Source organism: Eptatretus burgeri, chromosome 14, assembly GCF_056783735.1.
Source record: "Eptatretus burgeri isolate ZD-2024b chromosome 14, Ebu_testis_v1, whole genome shotgun sequence".
Lineage (NCBI taxonomy): Eukaryota > Metazoa > Chordata > Myxini > Myxiniformes > Myxinidae > Eptatretus > Eptatretus burgeri.
This window is the reverse complement of record NC_140974.1, coordinates 12714140-12740848: the sequence shown is the minus strand read 5'-3', so window position 1 is coordinate 12740848 and position 26709 is coordinate 12714140. Positions and strand designations below refer to the sequence as shown.

The 26709-nt window shown below is 43.8% G+C and overlaps 1 protein-coding gene across 5 annotated transcripts in view; it reads left to right on the top strand.

Annotated features, from left to right (window-relative positions):
• Positions 1-26709, top strand: part of ADCY8 (adenylate cyclase 8) — a 331462-nt gene that overhangs the window by 297907 nt on the left and 6846 nt on the right. For 3 of the 5 annotated variants that reach the window (XM_085853744.1, XM_085853743.1, XM_085853745.1), the window contains 3 exons: positions 5907-6053; positions 6729-6821; positions 26586-26700. In XM_085853744.1, the coding sequence (XP_085709870.1) occupies positions 5907-6053; positions 6729-6821; positions 26586-26700 (355 nt within the window). Of the gene's footprint in view, positions 1-5906; positions 6054-6728; positions 6844-26585; positions 26701-26709 lie in introns of all 5 variants that reach the window. The other 2 variants (XR_015051030.1, XM_085853746.1) reach the window with 2 other exon arrangements.

Sequence of the window (26709 nt, the reverse complement as noted above, 5' to 3'; positions counted from 1 at the left end):
CCCAAAATACAAGTTCTGAATGAAAACTTGAACTTTAATAATGATCACATCAATAATTGAGGTTGGGGTGGGAGGGGTGCCTATAAAAAAACATAACTGATAAAAAAGATAATTGGACAATTGTAATTGTAGATTTTTAACATCCATAAATGTTAATTGAGGGTGATAGAACAGGTGGCGACAACGAAACAATTTTCTAATTGATTATCATTTTAAAAAAATCTCTCCAATCCTTATTCCAAATGATTAGCTTTCATTTCATCTCATCAAACCTTCAATTGCACCAATTTACTGTTTTTAAATTTGATAAATGCTCTCATAACACTGCAATTTTCTTAATAATTTCTATTATCTCAAAAGATCACTTTAACTTTGTTTAATCACTAATTTTGCAAAATTGTTTTGGAGTTATTCGATCTGCATCACTTATCTTTTCTCCATTAACAGGTTGGCTCCAATCGTTGGTTGTGTCTCGATGGTCACTTTTGAACATCCATTGCAACGTGATTGCACTATTTCTGTGGGTGTGGTCTATGCAGGCGTATTGTTGAGCCTTTCTTAACTACGCACTAATAACATACAACCTGGCAACTTGCTCTTGTCATTGTTGTTGATTAATGGCATGATGTAGTCGCAGTGACGTCGCCAATGACGTCATCCAGTGCGCTCGCTGCTACTCTGTCGAAGAGGCTTTCTGGAAGAGTTCATGGAACAAAATTCGGCCAGTGAAGATGTTGCGGAAGTGATTGCGAACGCGGTAATGGTGACGAGGTGTTAAAAAATTTTTAGTTTTTCTTTTAGTTAGATTTCTTCCTATTTTTTGCCCTTGTATTTTCATTGCTTGTTTGTCAATGATGTCATTCTACTTATGTCGATTACGATGTAGTTATTATTCACAAGCTTATTCTTATTTCTGTCCTAATTGCTGAAGTATATTTGCCTTGATGAGGCATTTACTCTATCACTTAATTAAAAACTAGAACGGGCACTCGTAGAGCGCATACCTTCGCCGCAGCCACTAGTTTGAACATGGCATGAGAGGGAAATGAGGAACTAAAATTCCACTAAATCTGCTCGGGAATTTCGCAAATTTAAAGTCCATGATCCGGATTTTGTGAAAGGATTTTATTATTAGAACTATTACGATTATGACAATTTTAGGTGATTCGTTGTCCCGAGTGCCGAACTCTGAAGCATGTAGGGTCGGATTCGGTCGAATGTCACTGACCACGCAGACACGACCTGGATCAAGTAGATCATGTTTTCAAATCCGAGCGAGGACAAAAACGTCATTTTAATTGGCGTATAATTAAACAAGAAAGTAAAACTCCTTTTACTAAACCATGAGCGAAGCTATGTGCATATCAAACTATACCAAGTCTCCTTAATGAAAATTTGTTGTATTTTACTTCGTAACTAAGTTTGGTAGGGCCCTTATGGCCCTTTGTTGCATCAATAGACACACAGTTTAGAGACAGAAATATATTCACTAATTTTGCAAATTGTTTTGGAGTTCTTCGATCTGCATCACTTATCTTTTCTCCATTAACAGGTTGGCTCCAACCGTTGGTTGTGTCTCGATGGTCACTTTTGAACATCCATTATTATTACCTTTGTATTAAGTTGTCCACAACGCATCTCAATACAAATATGCATTTCGTGACCCCCATGACCTTTGACCCACAACCGCTACCTAGGGTGGCAATAGTACTATACCTTGTGTCATTTCCGAAGATGGGGAATTGAACACAACAATTTGGAGTTAATTTGATGTAAATCGGAAACATATTAACCGTTTTCATCATGAAAAAAACGATGTTGACCTTTTTGTGACCTTGACCTTTGATCCGATCGCTCCCAAAATCTAATATAGATTTGTCCTTTCATGATGCCAAACAAATCCAAAACAATTAAAGCCTCTCTGCGTTTTTTTTTTTTTTGCGTTAAGTTGTCCACAACGCTTTCCGATATAAATGTGAATTTGTGTGACCCCCTTGACCTTTGACCCCCAACCGCTGCCTTGGGTGACAAAAGTACTGTACCATGTGTCATATTAGAGGATGGGGAATTTAATTTTGAACATTTTGGAGTTAATTTGCTGTAAATCAAAACAAAATTGACAATTTAATCGCGAAAAAAAGATTTTGACCTTTTTGTGACCTTCACCTTAACCTTTGATCTGATTGCTCCCAAAATCTAATCGATTTGTCCTCTCGTGATGCCAAACACATCCACAAAATTTCATGACAATCTGCGAAGTGGTTTTTGTGTAATGTTGTCCACAATGCTTCCCAATCAAAAACTCCATTTTGATGACCCCCTTGACCTCTGACTTCCACGGACTAACTAGGGTTGCAAACACTATACCATACGCTATATCAGTGGATCGGGATTTGAATACTGAACATTTTGGACTTAATTTGATGTAAATCGGAACAAAATTAACACTTTAATCGCAAAAAAACGATTTTGACCTTTTTGTGACCTTGACCTTGACCTTTGATCCGATCGCTCCCAAAATCTAATCGATTTGTCCTCTCATGATGTCAAACAAGTCCACACAATTTTATGACAATCTGCTAAGTGGTTTTTGCGTAATGTTGTCCACGACACTGCCCAATGAAAAATGCTTTGTGGTGACCCCCTTGACCTTTGACCCCCAACCGCTACCTCGGGTAATTACGCCACACTTTCATGTGGCATAGCCGAGAATGTAGAATTGAGTAATGAACATTTTGGTGTTGGTTTTATCTCGTTCGGATAAAAATTGACCGCGTTATGACGAAAAAACGATTCTGACCTTTTTGTGACCTTGACCTTTAATCCGATTGCTCCCAAAAGCTTCGCCTGGCGTCCTTGAGTAACTGCACATCATCTCTGAAAATTTCATGCAAATCGGTCCAGCAGTTTTTGCGCAATGTTGTCCGCACACATATTTACCAATAAATAAATACACAGGGGTCAACACAATACCTTCGTCAAACGAAGTTTGCGAAGGTAACAATATATTGACAATGACTTTATCCTTAAAGGTGACTTAAAGTACCATAAATTTAATGTAGATACTACTTCTAAGATAGTTTGCTTCTAAGATGGTTTGTTTCGAAGATAGTTTGCTCGTTCTGAAGAACCATGTTGAAGTACCATTAATTTATTGTAGCCATCTGCTTCCAAGATGGTTTGCTTCCAAGATGGTTTGCTTCTAAGATGGTTTGCTTGTTCTGTAGAACTGTGTTCCAGCTCTTCCACGTGCCTCGACTATATTGAAATAAATAAACAAGCCTGAGGTTTGACCACCAGTATCATACCAACTTAATTGGATCATATTGAGTTGGATGAAGATATGTTCTCCAGTTATCTAGTTCCATCAAGCCGATTTCTGGTGACATTCATGATCAGATTTCTCCAAACATTGCGATCCTGCTCCGATTCCTGAAGCTCTGGCAGAGACAGCTCGATTGCAGCCCCTTTAGGCTTTACCCCATCCGTCCGACACATACAAGGCCTGCCTCTGCTTCTTCTTCTTCTTCCCTCAGTCATACCCAGCATGGTTGACTTCTCCAGAATTTCATTTTCTGCATCGATGATGCATCAAAAGTGTGACAGTTTCTGTTTTAGCATCAGTGCTTCTAACGTACATGTTTATTTAATTTATTTAAGCACTGATTTGTTTGTTGTTCTTGCAGTCCGTGGAATTTTTAACATTTGTCTCAAACACCACATTTCCAAACTGTCAGTCTCATTCCTTCCTTTCCTTTTCACTAACCACGACTTACACCTATACATTGTAAACGGAAACACAAGGATCTTTGTCACATCTTTGTCTTTCCAGATATTTATCAATCCTGCTATTTCTGTTGTCCCCAACGCTGACCATCGATTAATTTCTCCTCCATGTTCACCACTCACTTCAATCTTAGAACCCAGGAAGATGAAACTTTCCACTATTGCCATGAGATTGTCGCCCATCTGAACATGTTGATCTTCTCAGTTGACAAGATTTTAGTCTTTTTTTTTTTTTAGGTTTCAAGAAAGAAAAACTTTTTCACTCGCCTCCTTCACTGGCTGCAGCAGTTTCATCAAGTCCTTTTTACTTTCTGCTAACAGAGTAGTATCGTCAGCATGCCTAAGGTTGTTGATTCATCGTCCTCCAATCTCAACACAAGCCTCTATATCATCCATGTTTGATTTCCTCATGATGTACTCACGATGCAGATTGAACAAGGAAGGAAGGGGCGAGAATCTTTCTGATGACAAAGTACAGCTCGCAAATCTAAATCTACTTTGGACAGCCAAGTCACAGCATTCTGTGGTTTGGTGGATTGCCCCAAATCCTTCATCAAATAGCGGTATGTGACACTCCTTTACAGTGTGATGAATAGTCTGGTCTGCGGGACCACGGTCACATGCGGAGATGACTTTGAAATTCCATTTGTGGAGGTGCTGTGATATCCTTGCATGTAGAGTAAGGATCCTATAGAGCGCAGACTACTGTTTCCGGGGAGGTTGAAACCTGAAGGCTCTTCTGTTGGATCACTCACCAGTTTTTTGTTAGCAATGTTGTCTATCCAGAGATTGTGCCACTTGTCCTTTGTGTTAAACCCCGCATCACTCAAAGCAGAAAAGTTTGCATGACTTGAGTTGCATATTTGGTAGATTCTGTAGGTCATCATGGATTGGAATCTCTGGGTTGGCTTTGATGCAGTCAAACTCTCTCAACATTCTTGCTTTCAGGCACACATCAGGGGTGGGATGTTGGACAGGACTGGGAGCCACCGCATGAGTGTTGATTTCAGTATCGATTTCAGGGAGCCACATGCTGATTAAATTATTCATGTCAGTGTTTTCAGGACAGTGTCCAAGTGTTTTGTGTGGCTGCTCTCTGCCCAAACAGGAGAACAGTATTCCACTGCAGAGTACACAAGAACAAGACTAACAGTGTGAAGCGTGCATACACTTCATCCCCAGCTGGTGCCCGCTAGTTGTCTAAGGCTAGCCCACAGGTTAACGGTAGTACATCTTGCCTAAGTGTAGCCCACAGGTTAACAAATGCAAAGGCCACTGCCTTTACCCAGTTTATGGATTGAAGAGACTAGAAGCACCCTCTCCCTACGGGAGCCATCAAGGGGGTCATGTTATTATATTTATGCCTATTTTACTCCAAGGGGTTCCAGGATTACACACTCAAAAAATGGTGGCGATCGGTTCAGCTGTTTTTGCAGAACCTGGGAACAGACGGACGGACGGACATTTGGTGAATTATAGTATGATGATAAGGTATACAATGGCACATGGTTGGACAGATATGGTGAATAAAGTCCTACTACTACTACTACTACTACTACTACTACTAATCCACATGCCCAACAAAGGGGCATTGCTACCCCCCTTGGGGAGGGAGGAGGGGATTGACCCTGTTGCACTTCATTCCCTTGGAACAGGGGGGAACGTGACTGGAAGAGGTCTTATTCACCATAGCTCGTCAGCCAAGTGTGTTGCCAATTTCCTAATTCACAATATTCCTCTCCTATTATGTCAAGATGAGAAGCATCAGTCGAGTTAAACTAACCAGTTTCATGATGGACAGCAATTAGTTTGTTTGATTGGTCTTTCAACCTGAACTCAGATCCTGTGACTAATTTCTACATGATGTCCGCTACAGGCCTCTACCAGGCCTCGGTTACCATGATATTTTTGGGTACCAAGTGGTTGTTAAGACATGGACATGTAGTTCGTTGTCCCCTCGACATCTACGACCTCCCTTGGGCATTGCCAAGGTTAATCAGGTCTTTCTGAGATCAATGTCCACTGTGTTCAATCGCCTGAACATGGCACACACCCCATAAAATATGTCACACTGACATCATTAATGATGGTGAAAATATGGTTTGATGTTTTGTTGACAGGAGCTGTTCTCTCAGTCACATGAAAAGGTTGGAGTGATGTTTGCATCAATTCCTGAGTTTGCTGACTTTTACTCACAAACGGAAATGAACAACCAGGGCATAGAGTGCCTGCGACTGCTCAACGAAATAATTGCAGATTTCGATGAGGTAAGGTGCGATTCCTGCCCACTCGGGTTTTCATTCAACCGCTCCGCTTGCCTGTGAAAAATGAGAAATCATTTTGTTTATATTAGCACGTCATGTTATAAAATATGATTTTGGCATTTAAATTAGCTCATAAGTTTTGGTGAGTGTTCTCAATTTATTTCTGTGGATTGGTCAGTTGGCCAAACAAAAATGCTACTTTGAGTAGTAACAACATTTAAAGACTAAATAAACCTGGTGTTTTTGTCATTCGCTATTTGACAATAAACAAATTGCACAAAGAGATCCAGAATGATGTTGAAACAAGACATGAACCGCACAGGGAATCTTTAAATATTTACACAACAAGGAGAAGAATAGATCACTTTGAAGGTCAATTCATACAGATCAATGTGGAAAACTTGGTTTTGAATGGAATTCTAATATCTCACGATAAGTATAATGATTATTGTATTGTTTCTTGGAGCGAGACATTTTATTGAACTTTGATATGGAGCGAGTTTGAAAGTAAAATCAGTTGCATCTGAGCAGACGCAGAATGATTAGGAATATGTATGATACACCAATTGAAAGCGTGTCAAACATGGTGCAGCGAAGTGACACAGGCACCCAGTGAAATATTTATTCCTGCGATCACAAGTGCTGACAGGAGGACTTTGTTTTCTACTTTGATTGTAGCTGCTGAGTGAAGATCGTTTTCAAGACATTGAGAAGATAAAAACCATTGGAAGCACTTACATGGCAGCGTCGGGCCTTTCTCCGGACAAGAAGGCAAGGAGTCGATTGCATGCACGTGAGACAACCTTCCGGTGGAAGACAAAAATTAACAGAAAGAAAAGTATTATTCATGATGTTCAGAAGCATCAAAGCACCTTCTGATTTGAAGAGCAGCATGGACTGCTGTCCAACATTGGACTGCAAGTTTGTCCAACGCTGCTCATAGCATAAATTGATTATTGTTGTATACTGGAAGCACCTGCTTCCTCTGGGAGTCGCCAGGGGAGTCATGTTATTATCTTTATTATTAATACCATAGCAGAGTACCCACCCAATGGGCGATGTTGTTCCAAGCATGCAACACATTCTTTTGACGCATCTCTTTATTTGGGTGGTGTATAGGTAACTGACTGCTGCCTCAATCGCTCCTGAAAATAAAATCAACCTGGGTTACATATGTATGAATTGGAAACATGCGTACTACTTATGTACATATATAATACATTGTAGTTATATTGCTGAGATAATTCCAATTGAACCTACTCGCTTCGCTGGTGGGGATACTAAGGGAGGGGGAGGGACAGAGAGAGAGTAGGGGGGGGTGAGGAGGAGAGAAGGGGGGTGAGGAGGAGAGAGGGGGGGAAGAGAGAGGAGGGAGGCAAGGAAGGCTGGAAGCTAGGAAGGGAGGAAAGGGAGGGAGGATAACGAAAGCAGCAAAAGCCGGGTCCCTCTTCCCATGCTTCCTCCCTCCCTCCCACTCCTTTCCCTGCCTCCCTCCACCCCATTAAATATCAACAAAATTGAACATATTATTGTCATGCTTTTGGGTAGATAATAATGAATGTTTTTCTATCAAGGCCCAGAACATACAAATTGTTTGGTGTTCCAACTCGAGAGCAGTTGACCATGTGAAAAATATATTCAAAATCTGTTTTGTTGTCAGACAATCGGAACGCACTCTCGAAACCACTATTGGAAAACTGATCAAAATCGCTTGTTTTAACATTTTCACAGGGTATATATTTTGACAAGTTGGCTAAGGTGGTAACTTTTTTTTCTACAAACTCTTCTTTCACCCTTGAGAGTTATGTTGTTGGATGAGCAGTTTAAGTTCCTTGAAATAAATGCATAGGTTGTGTTCATACTATTTTCGTTTTTTAAATAAATTAGCGATTAGTGCATTTGAGAGGTGACGTGACTCCTTCGCATCTTACCAATCATTGAAACATCGTAATGAAGTTATTTTTTCCACATCTGATGACATATTTACGATCGGAGCTCACCAGCTCAGTATCGGTTCCGGGTTTGGAGCGTCGAGAGGTCTCCTTGGGGGCTCTCTGCTGACGTTCTCAAAGTTAAGTTTCCGGTCGTTATTTGTCCCGTTTTAACTGTTTAATTTTCTCACCTACATGTTACTGTGTGTTTCCAGTTCGGTTTTGTTTCAAAAATCGTGCTATTTTGTGAGTTTTTGTCGACGTTCTTACCGGGTGTTTGAGGCCTAGGCCTTGGCCTAGGCTTGAGGCCTACCGGTTCCCCTCAGTGTTCGATCGTTTTTTTGTGTGTTTTTTTTCTCCCCATTACCTTCAATTTCTATCCTCTCCACTTTCCTAACGTCCCCCATTCTCCCAACTAATCTCTCTATTTCTTATCTTAAAAAAAAAAAAAAAAAAAAAAAAAAACACAATACGCTATTCTTCTCCCGATTCTGCTTCTTCTTCCTCTTATTCTTACTCCTCTTCTTCTTCCTCGATTTTTTTTCTACAACACTTCCATGACCCAATCTATTGAAAACCCTCTCAAACATTAATAACTAGAGGGGGAGAACTCTGTGGAGTGCAAAACCTCCGCCGCCAATAGTGCTGGATCATTTAAGTGAACCTGATGTCCTATTCATTGTCGGTCAAAACGGATCAGACTCGACAACCACGATTGAATAAACTAAACGAGATCGATGCGCATGTAAAAATGCCAAAAAAATCGAATTTTTTTTGAAAAAAAAGTTGCAAATTTTTTTTGGGTTGGAAATTACTTAAAACATGAAGAAATGCAAAAAAAATTCAAATATTTTTCAAATAAAATCGAAATTTTTTTGAAAAAAAGTTGCAAAATTTTGTTTTGTTTTTTTCTCTAACAAATTTATTTTTGGTTGGAAATGACTCAAAACATGTAGAATGGAAAAAAAAATTCAAATAATTTTTTCGAAATGGCCGCCATAGCGGCCATATTGAACTTTACACCACGTCCAAAGCCTAATGGCATGATCCTTGGACCATACCTAATCCCCCCACCAAGTTTCGTTGAAATCCGTCCAGGAGTTTATCCGTAATACTGTTCACAAACAAACAAACAAACAAGCAGTCATAGACTGGTACTTACGAAATCGTCAACTTGACCTCTGACCTTGTCTAATAAAAGCTGTCTCGAGAGAAGGTAGCGACGCAAACAAGAAGTTTCTCCGATGATTCTGTACCACACCATTAAAAAATCGAATGTTTTGGATGTTTGACCTCACTGTGACTTTGACCAAAATCTAATCAGCGCTAGCCACCACCCTCCTGAATCACGTGGTGTAATTTGACATTGGTAGCTTCTTCCGTTCTCGAGTTACCATTTTTTGGATGTTTGACCTCACTGTGACCTTGACCTTTGACTGATTTTGACCAAAATCTAATCAGCGCTAGCCATCAACCTCCTGAATCACGGGGTGTAATTTCACATTGGTAGCTTCTTCCGTTATCAAGTTATCTGTACCAAACCATCAAAAATTGAATGTTTGACCTCACTGTGACCTTGACCTTTGACTGATTTTGACCAAAATCTTATCAGCATGAGTCATGACCCTCCTGAATCACCTGGTGTAATTTGACATAGGTAGCTTCTTCCGTTCTCGAGTTATCGTGCCTCCAAACAAACAAACAAACAGAAACGGAAGTCATCAATATACTTAAGAAATCGTTAGATTTCGTAAGTAACAAACAAACACGCAAACAAGCAGTCATAGACTGGTAGTTAAGAAATCATCAACTTGACCTCTGACTTTGTCTAATAAAAGCTGTCTCTGGAGAAGGCAGCGACACAAACCAGAAGTTTCTGCCATGATTCTGTACCAAACCATCAAAAATTGAATTTTTGACCCCACTGTGACCTTGACCTTTGACCGATTTTAACCAAAATATAATCAGCACTCGCCATCACCCTCCTAAATCACGTGGTGTAATCTGACATTGGTAGCTTCTTCCGTTCTCGAGTTATCTGTACCAAACCATCAAAATCGAATATTTGACCTCACTGTGACCTTGACCTTTGACCGATTTTGACCAAAATCTAATCAGCACTAGCCATCACCCTCCTGAATCACGTGGTGTAATTTGACATTGGTAGCTTCTTCTGTTCTCGAGTTATCGTGCCTACAAACAAACAAACAAACAAACAAGCAGTCAGAGACTGGTACTTACGAAATCGTCAACTTGACCTCTGACCTTGTCTAATAAAAGCTGTCTCTTGAGAAGGTAGCGACACAAACCGGACGTTTCTCCGATGATTCTGCACCATACCATCAAAAATCGAATGTTTTGGATGTTTGACCTCACAGTGACCTTGACCTTTGACTGATTTTCACCAAAATCTAATTAGCGCTAGCCACCACCCTCCTGAATCACGTGGTGTAATTTGACATTGGAAGCATCTTCCGTTCTCGAGTTATCATTTTCTGGATGTTTGACCTCACTGTGACCTTGACCTTTGACCGATTTTGACCAAAATCTAATCAGCACTAGCCATCAGCCTCCTGAATCACGTGGTGTAATTTGACATTGGTAGCTTTTCCGTTCTCGAGTTATCTGTACCAAACCATCAAAAATCGAATATTTGACCTCACCGTGACCTTGACCTTTTACCGATTTTGATCAAAATCTAATCAGCACTCGCCATCACCCTCCTGAATCACGTGGTGTAAATTGACATTGGAAGCTTCTTCCGTTCTCGAGTTATCGTGCCTACAAACAAACAGAAACGGAAGTCATCAATATACTTACGAAATCTTTAGATTTCGTAAGTAACAAACAAACAAACAAGCAGTCATAGACTGGTACTTACGAAATCGTCAACTTGACCTCTGACCTTGTCTAATAAAAGCATGAATCAGTCAGTAGCCCAAGGGGAGCTTGAATTCTGAATTCATTGTGGTCTACGATTTTACACTGTGGTTTGCAGATAATGAGTCCCAGACAAAAACTAGATTTCTTATAAAAATTCCATTTTTTTGTTTTTATTTTTAAAAAAGTGATTCAGGACCAGCAGGATATGCCAGATAATAGGTGTATTACTTTTCAGAAGAATCTGATAAAAGACTTATTATTTATTATATATATCAGTTATTCATCGCTGTTCCAGAATTTCGACAACCGAGTTTAAAGCGTCCTTAGCGATCGCAAAAACCGAAGACAAAATTCAAATCGAAGTTAAAACTAACTCGTAACGTCGAGCGAAGCAAAAATACTCCATTTCTCCACATGAATTTATGGAATTATGTTTGACCTCACTGTGACCTTGACCTTTGACCCATTTTGACCAAAATCTAATCAGCACTAGCCATCACCCTCCTGAATAACGGGGTGTAATTTGACATTGGTAGCTTCTTCCGTTCTCGAGTTATCGTGCCTACAAACAAACAAACAAACAGAAACAGAAAGCATCAATATACTTACGAAATCTTTAGATTTCGTAAGTAACAAACAAGCAGTCATAGACTGGTACTTACGAAATCGTCAACTTGACCTCTGACCTGGTCTAATAAAAGCTGTCTCTCGAGAAGGTAGCGACGCAAACCAGAAGTTTCTACGATGATAATGTATCAAACCATCAAAAATCGTAATGTCGACCGAAGCAAAAATCTCCATTTCTCCACGCAATTATATTATACCTTAACGTAACTCAGCGACGCGTCTGCTCGAGCGCACTGCATCATGGGACGAACCGTGACGCGTCGAGTGAAATATTTTTTTATACAATCTTAAAACGTCTCCAAAAATCCTATTTTTACCAGAATTTCGACAACCGAGTTTTAAGCGTCCTAAGCGATCGCAAAAACCGAAGACAAAATTAAAATCGAAGTTAACACGAACTCGTAACGTCGAGCGAAGCAAAAATACTCCATTTCTCCACATGAATTTACGGAATTATGTTTGACCTCACTGTGACCTTGACCTTTGACCGATTTTGACCAAAATCTAAGCAGCATTAGCCATCACCCTCCTGAATCACGTGGTGTAATTTGACATTTGTAGCTTCTTCCGTTCTCGAGTTATCGTGCCTACAAACAAACAAACAAAGAAGCAGTCATAGACTGGTACTTACGAAATCGTCAACTTGACCTCTGACCTTGTCTAATAAAAGCTGTCTCTTGAGAAGGTAGCGACGCAAACCAGAAGTTTCTACGATGATTCTGTACCAAACCATCAAAAATCGAATGTTTTGGATGTTTGACCTCACTGTGACCTTGACCTTTGACCGATTGTGACCAAAATCTAATCAGCGTGAGCCACCACGCTCCTGAATCACGTGGTGTTATTTGACATTGGTAGCTTCTTCCGTTCTCGAGTTATCATTTTTGGATGTTTGACCTCACTGTGACCTTGACCTTTGACCGATTTTGACCAAAATCTAATCAGCACTCGCGATCACCCTCCTGAATCACGTGGTGTAATCTGACATTGGAAGCATCTTCCGGTCTCGAGTTATCTGTACCAAACCATCAAAAATCGAATATTTGACCTCACTGTGACCTTGACCTTTGACCGATTTTGACCAAAATATAATCAGCACTAACCATTACCCTCCTGAGTCACTTGGTGTAATTTGACATTGGTAGCTTCTTCCGTTCTTGAGTTATCGTGCCTACAAACAAACAAACGAACAAACAGAAACGGAAGTCATCAATATACTTACGAAATCTTTAGATTTCGTAAGTAACAAGCAGTCAGAGACTGGTACTTACGAAATTGTCAACTTGACCTCTGACTTTGTCTAATAAAAGCTGTCTCTCGAGAAGGTAGCGACGCAAACCAGAAGTTTCTACGATGATTCTGTACCAAACCATCACATATTGAATGTTTTGGATGTTTGACCTCACTGTGACCTTTACCTTTGACCGATTTTGACCAAAATCTAATCAGCGCTAGCCACCACCCTCCTGAATCACGTGGTGTAATTTGACATTGGTAGCTTCTTCCGTTCTCGAATTATCATTTTTTGGATGTTTGAGATCACTGTGACCTTGACCTTTGACCGATTTTGACCAAAATCTAAGCAGCGCTAGCCATCACCCTCCTGAATCACGTGGTATAATTTGACATTGGAAGCTTCTTCCGTTCTCGAGTTATCGTGCCTACAAACAAACAAACAAACAAACAAACAGAAACGGAAGTCATCAATATACTTACGAAATCTTTAGATTTCGTAAGTAAACAAACAGGGGTGAAAACAGTAACCTCCATCCATCTTCGATGGCGGAGGCTAATAACAACAAAAAAGATCTCTTATAATGCTTCATCTTCCTCTCTCACACGTGTGGTACTCTTTACTGTTTCATAATACACAACTCTTCTGCTTTTTTATCAGACTGCTCTCATTTTGACCTCTCCTTCATTCCTTGCCTAAAAAATCCAACTGTAACAGTGTTTCTTCTCTCCATTCTCTGAATTCGCCTTTATTGCATCCATCAAGAATTGTGTTAAATCGCATCTCTGACCTAAAACCATCTCTGATCATCTCTGATCATCAGCAAGGTTATCGAATCCATCAGGACATTTAGGATCATCGGCATCTCCCGCAATGAAGCTGTCTTTGGGCCTCTCACTCAATCACCGCAGATTGGTCGGTGGTCTTTCTGTCTTCTACCGACTCCTCTCCAGCCTTGCCGCCCCTGCTCTCTCTGTGATTTGTCCCCACCACATTTCCACAGGGCGCTCAAGGTCCGCCAACAACCCCCTTCTGGTAAAACTACCAAAATCACGAATCACTGCTCACCTTCACTCTTTCATTCCTCTTTTTTTCCCGCCTTTGGAATAAACTCCCTCACTCTATTCTTTCCCATTCTTCCCTCCAGGCTTTCAAAACAGCTGTTCACCACCACCTTTTATCATCCCCCATCCAAATCCTCGATATTTTCTACCCCCGATAATCCACCCAAGCCGACCTCCTTCAAATTCCCTGCTTTCCTTCCTGAAAGTCCCTGTAATGTCCATCTTCTCTTCCCCATGTTCCCCGTCCCATCCCCATCCCTCTCCCTTCCACAGATCTCCTAATGTGTCTGTCCCCGCTGTTTTGTCCCTCCCACTCCCGCCCCTCTTGTCTCAATACCCCTTGCTGTGTCTTAGCTCTCATACGAGCCTCGACAAGGTATACAAAAAAAAAACCCCAGTTTGCTGTGAATGTTCGCTTTCCATCAACCATTCTTTTTTTCCAAATTCAGTGCCAACTCACCCCTCTCATCCTCACTCTCTCTTCAACAACCATCCAACTCTTCATCCCACTCTTCTCCCTCCAAGCCTCCACCTCACCTCTCTCAAAAATTCCCCCCTCACCTTTCTCCCACCTTTCATCCCCCTCACTCATCCTTCTCAAAGTCTCCCCCCCACCCATTCACGAAGCTGCCTCCTTCCACTGCCCTCTCACCTCCATCTCTTCACTCCACCTCCTCAAAGCCTTAACTGCCTTCTTCCCCCTCTCTTGTCCCACCTCTTCCCCAGCACCACAGAGCCTTTTCTCCTCCTCATTCGGCCCCCCCCCCCCGCTATTCTGCAATCCCCCACACTCCTTCAACAACCCTCCTTACCTCCCCCCCTCGTCCCTTGTCCTACCCTCCCCCTTCCCCCCAACCACTGCACCCAAAGTCTCCTCCCCTACCTCTTCATTAAAAGTGTGGACCTCAAATATCCGGGGCCTTCGCTCAAACCTTTCAGATCTTTCCATACAGGCTGCCACTGACAAACCAGACATAATCTGCTAACAGAAACTTTCCTCTCCCAAGACGTGTCTGACTCCCAAGTATCTCTCCCCGGTTACTCCCTCCTCCGGTATGACAGACCTGATCCTCGTCCTGGTGGAGGTGTTGCTCTCTTCATCAAAGACTGTATTCCTCACTCTCCTTGCACTGCCCTCACTCCCCCACACCCCCAGGAATACCTCTGGCTACGGCTTCCCCTTCACTCCCACCTCATGTTTATATGTGTACTGTACCGTCCAGCTTACAGTGATGACTCCATCTACACCTCACTATCTGAAAACATGGACCATCTTCTATCTTCTCATCCAAACTCTCTCTTCCTCTTATGTGGTGACTTCAATTGTCATCATGCCAGTTGGCTAGGTGTAGGTACCTCTCTCACCTGTCATGGCACCTCAGCAAAAGCTTTCTGCGACTCATTCGGACTGACTCAATTGGTCAACTTCCTGACCCGGATCTCAACCAATGGTACTCCATCTCTTCTAGATCTGATTTTGACAAATTTCCCTGACAATATCTGCTGCTCTTCTCTCGCTCCAATCGGTTCTTCTGACCACGTCCTTGTCAAAGTGAACATCTCTCTGGCTGTTATCAGAGAACCACCTCACCGCCGTCGAGTCTGGCATTTCACTCAAGCCGACTGGCAGGGTCTCCGAGCAGCCATCAAACTTATAGACTGGTCTCCTATCACTACTTTCTCAAACATCAACTCATCCTGGGAATTCTTTCAAAGAAACTTGCTCTCCCTCATGCACAGATTTATCCCTCCCGTCTTCAGTTGTCTTACCCTTCCTCCCGCCCTTGGTTTACTGAAGCTTGTGGCGAGGCAGTTGTCCTGAAACAACTTGCCTTTGCCTCATGGAAAGCAAACCCAACTGAGGGCAATCTCAGTTCTTTCCACAAAGCTCGGAACAAGTGTGTATCTACCCTCAGGAGAGCCAGAAAACAACATTTCTCATCTCAAGTCTGAACTCTCAAACCTCTCTCCCTCCTCAAAATCCTGGTGGCGTTTAATCAAATCTGTTTCTGGTGTATGTTCCCCCTCCATCCCCTCCCTTACCTCAAATGGCAGCACAGCTGATACCACACGTGAAAAAGCTGAATGCCTAAACTCGGTGTTTGCAGCTAAATCTTGTGTCCTAAACCCATCACTTTCTCTACCCACCTTACCCAGTCGCACCCAACTGTCCCTGGACTCTCTGTCCTTTTCTCCTGACAAGGTGGAGAGCTTGCTTTCAAACCTCGACTCAGATTCTGCAACCGGTCCAGACGGCATCAGCCAACGTGTCCTCAAAGCCTGCTCTTCTGCTCTTGCTCACCCTCTCCCTGTTCTATTCACCCTCTCATTTGCTCAAGGCCATCTGCCATCTGCTTGGAAATCTGCAAACATCACTGCCCTGCATAAAAATGTGCAAAAACAGATCCCTGAAACTACAGACCAATCAGCCTTCTGATTTGACCAATCAGCAGACCAATCAGCCTTCTCCCAAACATCAGCAAGGTTGTGGAATCCATCATCGCTTCAGACATGAAATCCTTCCTCTTCTCCAATGGCTTGATTTCCGATCATCAATTTGGTTTCAGACCAGGTCACTCTACCCTGGATATGCTGCTTCTGCTCTCCCATCAATGGATGGAGGTCCTCAATGCCAGACAGGAAATCCAAGCCGTATCCCTGGACATATCACGTGCTTTTGACACAGTCTGGCACCCTGCCCTACTCACCAAACTCTCTTCCCATTGTTTCCAAGGCCATCTCCACTCATGGCTCGCTGACTTCCTCTCCTGTCACAGTCAACGTGTGGCCCTAAATGGAGTTCTTTCATCCCCTCTTCCTGTCCAGGCTGGAGTTGCTCAAGGTAGCGTTCGGGGCCCTGTTCTTTTTCTGGTTTTCATCCTCCGACTCTCTGGAAAATCCTATATATCTCTTTGCTGATGACTCCACCCTCTGCCGTACCATCTGTCATCCCTCAGACTGGCAAGCAGCAGCTTCTTCGCTCACTGCAGATCTGGATAAAATCACAAACTGGTCCAACACGTGGAACATGTCTTTCAATCCAGACAAATCTCACACTCTCACTATATCTCTTCGAAAGGACCGTTTAGAACCCCCCCCCCCATCCACTTTCTCAACAATCCTCTGGAAGAAGTCTTTTCTTTCAAGCTTCTGGGTCTCACTATCTGCCATGACCTTTCCTGGGAAAGTCACATTTCCAACGTCGCCTCCAAAGCCAGTCGCCGACTGGGAATCCTCCATCGTGCAAAGTCCTTCCTCGGCCCACCTGAGCTCCTGACCACTTACAAAGCTTTTGTCCGTAGCCTGATGAGTACTCTTCTCCCCTCTGGGCTGGTGCTCCTGCCTCCCACCTTTCTCGGCTTCACGCTATCGAAACCAGGGCATTTAGGATCATCGGCATCTCCCGCAATGAGGTTGAGTCTTTGGGCCTCTCACTTAATCACCGCAGGTTGGTCGGTGGTCTTTCTGTCTTCTACCATCTCCTCTCCAGCCTTACCCCCCCCCCTGCTCTCTCTGCGATTTGTCCCCACCACATTTCCACAGGGCGCTCAAGGTCCGCCAACAACCCCCTTCTGGTAAAACTACCAAAATCACAAATCACTGCTCACCTTCACTCTTTCATTCCTCTTTTTTCCCACCTTTGGAATAAACTCCCTCACTCTATTCTTTCCCATTCTTCCCTCCAGGCTTTCAAAACAGCTGTCACCACCACCTCTTATCATCCCCCATCCAAATCCTCGATCTTTTCTACCCCCGATAATCCATCCAAGCCCACTTCCTTCAATTCCCCTGCTTTCCTTCCTGAAAGTCCCTGTAACGTCCATCTTCTCTTCCCCATGTTCCCTGTCCCATCCCTCTCCCTTCCACAGATCTCCTAATGTGTCTGTTCCCCACTGTTTTGTCCCTCCCACTCCCGCCCCTCTTGTCTCATGCCCCCTTGCTGTGGATTATTGTATGTGAGCTGTCATACGAGCCTCGACAAGGTGTACAAAAAAAAAATCTGGTTGAAATTCCCCCCAAAAATTGTGCTTTTTATAAAGCATTGTATTTATGGATCTATCTCAGAGATGGCGACAGGTGGTGGCTCGTGTGTTTATAAGTTATGAATTGTGAGAAAATGACTGTGTGATGTGATCCTTTAAAGTTTTCTCGTGATTAACCTTGGGAGCTCAGAGGAGTGAGGTCACAATCAGCCATTGTTTCGCTGAACACGGAGACGGTGGGAGTATAGCCCTCCTTAAATAAATACGCTTATTTGATTAGTTATAAGAATTGGAAATTTCTTTAAATTTTCAGATTTAACTCCAGATTTCGACAGTTATTTAGTCCATCAACTCCCATCTTCAAATCTGAAGACAGATTTTGATGATATACTTTAATTATTCCACGAGAGTTTATCGTGATTCCAAGGCAAGGCATGCTTGAATAGGCCAAAACAAAATGGTGGCTCATTCGACCCCTGCGAGGTGAAGTTGGGCTTACCAAAGATAAACACCTGTTTTTGTTTTAATTGAATAAGCCCGTTGATCTTCAAAGGGGGTGTTTAAATTGACCCAAACACCCAGTTTTCATTCATGCACTCCCTTGGAGTTGGTTTCATGGTTTTGTAGTTATGGAGGACACATGCACCCGCACATGCACCTGTATGTAATCAGTGGTTTAACATGAAAATAGGACCACAGGACCTGTAGCTTATCTGGGCCCTGGCCTAATTTTTTAACCCAAATTTGGTCGCATTCTGACTGGTGGGTCTGGAGAGGAAGGTTTTTTTTTTGAAAGAATTTATGCGATTTTTCCCAAAAGTTGACTATGTCTGCCATTTTGACACACTTCCGGTCACGTGATCGGCATGACCTCCGCAATTTAATATCACAATCCCGTCCTGATGTTGTAACCCAAATTTGGTCGCATTCTGACTGGTGGGTCGAGAGAAGAGGATTTTTGAAGAAATTTACGAAGTTGGCCATTTTGACCTACTTAATCATGTGACCAGAATGAGCTTTGCAATCCCTGTTATCAGTCAGGAGGGGAACATTGCCACCAAATTTCAGCAGGATTGGCCCAGCGATTTGGTAGGAAAGTTTTTTTTTTTTGGATATAATGTCGAGACTCGATAAGAGCTAACACACAGAACCTTTAACAAAGGGAGCAGGAGACGAGTGGTGGGAGAGGGAAATACAAAACAGTGAGGAAAAGAAACATGAGTAGATCTGTGGAAGGGAGAGGGATGGGGCGGAGTACACGGGGTAAAGAAGATTGACACCACAGGAGAGGGAGAGATTGGGACCATACTCTGTGCAGAGCGTTGGTGCTGCCTAAGCAGTCTCCTTGGCTATTGAGCACAATCCTGGACGGGTCGCCACTCCGACACGGTATACCAGAAAGCTGGCACTCATTTTGCCGACCTCGGAAAGATGACAGTCTGAGTTAACCCCAACTGGTATTAATTCAACAGCTGAGCGGGATCCAAAGCCTGCCACCATAACCATTAAGCCAACACCAGGCAGACACCACAGGGACTTTCAATAAGGACAGCAGGGAATTTGAAGGTGGTGGGTTTGGGGTGGATTAACGGGGGTAGAAAAGATCATGGCTTTGGATGAGGGAAGATAAAAGATGGTGGTGAACAGCAGTTTTGAAGATATGGAGGGAAGAGTGGGATTGAAGAGAGTGTGGGAGTTTGTTCCAGAGGCAGGAAAAAGAGGAGTAAAAGAGTGAAGGTGAGCAATGAATCTTGATTTTGGTGGTTTCACCAGATTGGGGTTGCTGGCGGACCTTGGGCACCCTGCGGAAAAATGGGGGGGGGGACAGATAACAGACAGAGCGGGGGAGGCGGTGGCGAGGCTGGAGAGGAGACTGTAGAAGACAGAAAGACCACCGACTTGCCTGCGGTGAGAGAGGGAGAGACCCGAAGACTCAGACTCATCGTGAAAGATACCAATGATCCTAAGTGCCTTGGTTTCCACAGCGTGAAGCCAAGAAAGGTGTGAGGCGGGAGCACCAGCCCAGAGGGGAGAGCAGTACTCCATCAGGCTGCGGAAGAAAGCTTTTTTGTGGTCAGGAGCTCAGGTGTGCCAAGGAAGGACTTTGCATGACGGAGGATGCCAAGTCGGCGACTGGCTTTGGAGGAAAGCTTGGAAATGAGGCTTTCCTCGGAAATATCATGGCAGATAGTGAGATACAAAAGCTTGAATGAAAGGACTTCTTCAAGAGGATTGTTGAGACAGTGGAGGGGGGAGGAGTTCCAGACAGTCCTTTCAGAGAGACATAGTGTGAGTGTGGGATTTGTCAGGATTGAAATGTGATTTTATCCAGATCTGCAGAGAGTAAAGAGGCTGCTGCTTGCAGATCTGAGGGATGACAGATGTTACGGCAGAGGGTGGAGTCATCAGCAAAGAGATAAAGAGGATTTTCCCCGAGTCAGAGAGATCATTGATGAAAACCAGAAAAAGAACAGGGCCCAGAACACTGCCTTGAGGAACTCCAGCCTGAACAGGAATAGGGGATAACAGAACTCCATTAAGGGCCACACGTTGACTGTGACAAGAGAGGAAGTCTGTGAGCCAAGAGTGGAGATTGTTTGGGATACCATAGGAAGAGAGTTTGGTGAACAGGGCAGGGTGCCAGACCATATCAAAAGAACGTGATATGTCTCGGGAGATGGCTCTGATTTCATGTCTGGCATTGAGGATCTCCATCCATTGTTGGGAGAGCAGAAGCAGCATGTCCAGGCTCATCTAACAGCGACCTGGTCTGAATACAATTTGATCCGAAATCAAGCCATTTGAGAAGTGGAAGGATTTAATGTTGGAAGTCATGATGGATCCATGACCTTGCTGATGATTGGGAGAAGGCTGATTGGTCTGTAGTTGCAGGGATCTGTTCTTTCACCTTTTTATGCAGAGCATGAATGTTTGCTGATTCCCAAGCAGATGGCAGATGACCTTGAGTGAATAAGAGGGTAAATAGAAGAGAGGGGGTGAGCAAGAGCAGCAGAGCAAGCTTTTAGGACACGTGGGCTGATGCCGTCTGGACCGGTTGCAGAATCAGTTGAGGTTTGACGGCAAGCTCTCCACCTTGTCGGGAGAAAAGGACACAGAGTCCAAGAACAGCTGGGTGAGGTGGGTACAGAAAGCGATAGGTTTGTGACACAAGATTTAGAAGCAAACACCGAGTTTAGGGATTCAGCCTTTTCACGTGCAGTGTCTTTTCAAAAAAGTTATTTTGGAAAAATTGTTTTTACCTAATTCGTAATTAATCTAAATGTGGCATTATTGGAAGGGAGTGAATACTTTTGCAGGTCACTGTTGGCCTACAATTTGGCATCCATTCAATGAGGACTAAAGAACATTCTAAGCTCAAAAAAAGAAGGAAAAACAACTTAACAGTTTCAGCCTTTTAAACTTTATGAGACCAATATAGCTGGCGATGAGGACAGTAAACATGTAGTATAGACAAACAACCAGAGGTTGTGCAGACTAGGTGGGCCTATTGGCCTCCTCCAGCATTGAAGTTCCTTGAAAGGGAACTCATTACAATATTATTATTATTTAATATGCATGGCTCACAGTGGGAAGTGGTATTACAACTCATACGGAAATGCGACAATTCTGGGGGAATTAACCCATCCATAATTCTGGGGAAATAAAACCGTGACTCCTGACGATACTGGACAAAAATCAAACATGAGAGCGAGCAAGGAGTTTTTCTTAGTAATGGAAAGTCAACAGTGGATCACATTCAGCTTCTGCAAAAAAAAAAGCAAATACAGATTGCCCTTGTACCCCACATTTATATATGACTTGGCATTTTTACCCTTCGCTTCGCTGACACATTTAATCAAAAGACAACATGTTGTACTTCACAAACATTCTGCTCTATTCACCCTATCATTTGCCCAAGGACCTTCTTCTTCTTCTTCTTCTTCTTCTTCTTCTTCTTCTTCTTCTTCTTCTTCTTCTTCTTCTTCTTCTTCTTCTTCTTCTTCTTCTTCTTCTTCTTCTTCTTCTTCTTCTTCTTCTTCTTCTTCTTCTTCTTCTTCTTCTTCTTCTTCTTCTCCTCCTCCTCCTCCTCCTCCTCCTCCTCCTCCTCCTCCTCCTCCTCCTCCTCCTCCTCCTCCTCCTCCTCCTCCTCCTCCTCCTCCTCCTCCTCCTCCTCCTCCTCCTCCTCCTCCTTCTCCTCCTTCTCCTCCTCCTTCTACTCCTCCTCCTTCTCCCCCTCCTCCTTCTCCCCCTCCTCCTCCTTCTCCTCCTTCTCCACCTCCTCCTTCTCCTCCTCCTCCTTCTCCTCCTCCTCCTTCTCCTTCTTCTTCTCCTCCTCCTTCCTCCTCCTCCTTCTTCTCCTCCTTCTCCTTTTCCTTCTCCTCCTCCTTCTCCTCCTCCTCCTCCCTCCTCCTCCTCCTTCTCCTTCTTCCTCCTTCCTCCTCCTCCTCCTTCTCCTTCTCCTTCCTCCTCCTCCTCCTTCTCCTTCTCCTCCTCCTCCTTCTCCTTCCTCCTCCTTCTTCTCCTCCTTATCCTTCTCCTCCTCCTCCTTCTTCTCCTTCTCCTTCTTCTCCTCATCCTCCTCGTCCTGCTCCTTCTCCTCCTTCTCCTCCTCCTCCTCCTTCTCCTACTTCTCCCTTTCTCCTCCTCCTCCTCCTTCTCCTACTTCTCCCCTTTCTCCTCCTTCTCCTCCTCCTCCTTCTCCCCCTCCTTCTCCTCCTTTGCCTTCTTCTCCCCTTCTCCTCCTCCTTTCCTCCTTCGCCTTCTCCTCCTTCTCCCCTTCTCCTCCATCTCCTTCTCCTTCTTCTCCTCCTTCTCCTCCTTCTCCTCCTCCTTCTCCTCCTTCTCCTCCTCCTTTGCCTCCTTCTTTGCCTCCTTCTCCTCCTCCTTTTCCTCCTTCTCATTCCCCCACGTTCTTGTTGGGTTGGCCGGGGGGAGGTTTTGCTCAAATCTTTCACAAACTGGCCGGCCAGGTCTGAGGTTCAACTAAGGTTAGGGCAGGAATTTGTAATTTGGCCAGGGTTCGGGCAAGAGCTTATCTATTCTTCACAAAGGATACCGTGGGATGTTTAATGTCCACCAACTAACGCCGGCAGATGGGACCCAGTTTAAGTTCCATCTGAGGGGCGGTACACACAGGGATTGATGAATCACCATGCCTGTGAAACACTGGGATGACATTTTATAGCTGGGCCGAGAAGCAAACCCAGGCTAGACAGCTTAGAAACTAGTGCGCGTACTTCTAGGTCCTCAGACATCCTGTGACACCCTTCATCAACCATCCTTGCTGCTTATATATGGCGGTACAAAGAAATAACTTGTTTGCTTTGATTTTAACCTCCGTTTACATTGAGTGAAATGAAACATTTTGAAAATTTCAAATTATTCTCATTCATATTTCATCATCACAGTAAAATTGCTGAACCATTTGGACCCTGAGCTCCTTGGATTTTCAGCTGCCCCACTCTGGGCTCCCTGGAGTAAAATCCACCGCTCAGGTGTATGGAGCTTTTGATAGCGGCTGGTAAACCGCCTGCTCGGGTCAATGGAGATTTGAATGGCGAGCGGCAGGTAAAACGGCCGCTCGAGTTCAAAGGGTTAAACTCTATTTATATAAGATCATGATTTGTAATACCAGCTACCACCGGAGGTGCCATATAATACACATTTACATTGGGGGTCTTCCCCCCAATGGTTGGATTTGGTTCAGTAGTTATTTAGTTTTTGAAGCATATATAAACAAACAAATTAATGTACAAATTCAGATTTATAGTATCGATGAAAAAGCCTCAGATAGTGCGGCAATAAATGCCATCATCCGAGCTCTACATAACTTAAACATCAACTACAGATGGATAAGATAAATGTATTAAGTGAAGTCTGAAGTGGTGGAGGAGTGACCTTCAAACTGTTTCAAATCATAGCAAGATTCGGATCAAAAGAGATGTCAGACAGGACGACACAACATCCCCAAAATGGGTTCACCGAGGTGTTCCAAATTTCAGACAACAGAAAAGAACGGACCATGTTGAGCAAGGTCTTCACACTGCAGTGGATTACATCGACTGATCAAGTCAAAAACTCCAACAAAATGTATTATTTTCGAAATCAAATTTACTTTTATTGCATCATCTATATTATAAAAGGAGCCAACGTCTGTCATGTTATAACTTGAGAACGGATTAACGGATTTCAATTAATCGAACTACAATGGATTCAGGGAACTCCTGGGAAGGTTTTGCCGACAACAAAATTAAAATTTTATTTTATTTTATTTTCTCATGGGTATATGGGCACATGTGGCGAAACTGCAAACGCCAACTTGCGACGCTGGTAATCCCTGCACGGAGGGCAGGAGATCCCAGGAATCCTTTTTTTTAGCTCACCTGGACTTTCGGTCCGGTGAGCTAATGCGATCAAACAATATCCATTGGTAAGTCAGTGAGTGAGTCCAAAAACATTTCAGTCACCGCATTTATTACATACAGAAAACACTTGCTACATTAAATACTTTTTCTTGAAACATTTAATATTAGAACAAAAACTCTTGCCCCTTCATCTTCTTCCCTTATCATAATGCAGAGTCCCATTCAATCCAGTTTCTCATATCGATTAGATTCAAACGCCACTTGCTATATTCAGTACTTTAAACATTGCCATTTTAATATCGTCCTATTAAACAACAGCATTTCCGATTATACACCGCCTTTTCAATCATCACAAAGCAGGTCACATGACTTCCAACACAGGTGAGAAAAGGATGAGAACAACAATACAGCTAATATTTTAGGATGGTTTGGATTCGTTAAGATTTGGAATCAACGTGGTGGATAAAACATCTTTGCAGAGAGAGGGATAAGTGGTTGTGTTTATATTGTTGCGAATTCGCGCCCGCCGGCATGCGAACGGCCGCGTAACTCGAATCGCGGCATGTCGCCCACCGGACGGACAATTCTGTCGTGACCCTCTCGGACCAACGCCGGGAGCTAGTCGCGGGTGGGCCTTTCAACCTCACCACAATCGTGCCAATCGGCCACCCACATAAGATAGGGTTGTTCGCCAAACTCGACCTACCTAAGTACCCACGCGGATGGTAAACCGGGCGATCATACCTCGCGCAGGTCGACTCCGGACACGAGCTGCTTGGGCGGCCCGTTCCGTACTATCAGGATAACCGAGCGGTGTTATCGTCGACCTCGACGGTTCAGATTATTTACTGGGCGTTTTGCACCCACTACGAACCCTTTACGTGAAGCAGGATGGAGAGTCAATTAGAGAAAAGACGAAAAGAGAAAAGACTATCTCAGCGTGGGGGAAAGGGAGATTGTTGATGCCCTGGGGGGAGGGAGTGGATGGCTGGCTTGGGTCCCGCGACGAGACGAGCGATCCCACACCCCAACCTCGTCGCCGACCGCCGTCCTTCTTGCCTCGGACCCGAGCTCCCTTGCCTGCAGTTCCACCGCGCGCACTCGCCTCAACTTCACCAACGCAACGCAATGCGTCCCCAACAGCCACTTCTCGACGACCCTCTTCAGGCAACTCCAGAACTCAACTCTTCCTGCAACTCTTCTCAGTTCCGCACTCTCCTCACCCAACCGACCAGACTCTGCCACTCTTTTTTTTCTTCGCCTTACGCTCGCCTTTTTATAGGCGGCAGGAGAAGCGTATATGCAAATTTTAGGATCAGAACGCGATTGGAGGCGGGGCCACACCACCCCCCCCCCGGTCAGCTATTGGTCAGGCAAAAATGGGCGTGAACCTCTCCTGATCCTAAAATTTGCATATACGGACTTCACATACACACGCTTGGAGGCGGGGCCAAACCGCCCCGCGCCCGCCAATTGGACGGAGGAGAAGTGGGCGTGAAGCGTTTCTGATCCGCTTTTTCCCCTCGGAAAGGCCGCCATTCGCGCTCGTGGCTCGGTGCGTTCGGCACCAATCGCCGAACGGGCCCGAGACAGCCCGACGTTCAGTGTTCACAGGTAGTGCGGTTGTTGGTTGTGAAGGAGAGAGGCAAAGGTGGTGGAGGGTTTTCGGTGGTGGTTTGATGGTTATGGTGCCGTTTGGGAATTGCAGTGATGCGATGATGTGGGAGCGTAGATGGTGGCGGTGGCGTGGTTGTTGTGTGATGGCGGTTGAGACGTGGTTGTTTCAAAATAAAGATCGAACAGAAAAAATGGCTAACTCAAAGTGTCGCAGCCCGGATGAATCACATAAATTCCCTATATACAACGGGTTTGGGTTAACTACACATGTACTTATAGATATCTCACCTACGGGCCCTTTATGGTGTAATGCGAATTTCCACAGCTGTAACAATATTATATAAGGAACCCTGTCTGTCTGTCTGTCTGTCTGTCTGTCGTGTTATAACTTGAGAAGGGATGAATGGATTTCATTAAATCCAACGACAGCGGATTCAGGGAACTCCTGGGAAGGTTTGTGATGCAAACAGACTTTTTAAAATCTTTTTTTTTTAATGTGCACATGTTGAAATTGCAAACGCCAACTTGCGACGCTGATTATCCCCGCATACCCAGGAATCCTTTTTCTTCTTGCCCTATTGATCAGCCATCACAGCAAACATTGGTATTTCCATCAGCAAAGCGACGGGTCGTATATTCTAGTAATGTGTATTATATCAGGAATATTCAGATGACAGGTGCATGGTGAATTGGCTTGAGACATGCATGAGACTCTTTGTATTGTAGGGATGTTATTGGAGCTTGAAGATGACACTGAGGCTTTTATGACCTTTTCTTTTCTTTCTGGCCATTCAGCAACGGCACATGACTTTGATAATCTCTCCATGACAGGATGCCAAGGACGAGTGGGCTCATCTCTGCACCCTTGCTGACTTTGCACTCGCCATGCGGGAGACACTGAAAGAAATCAACTTGCACTCGTTCAACAACTTCGAGCTCAGAGTCGGTGAGCCTT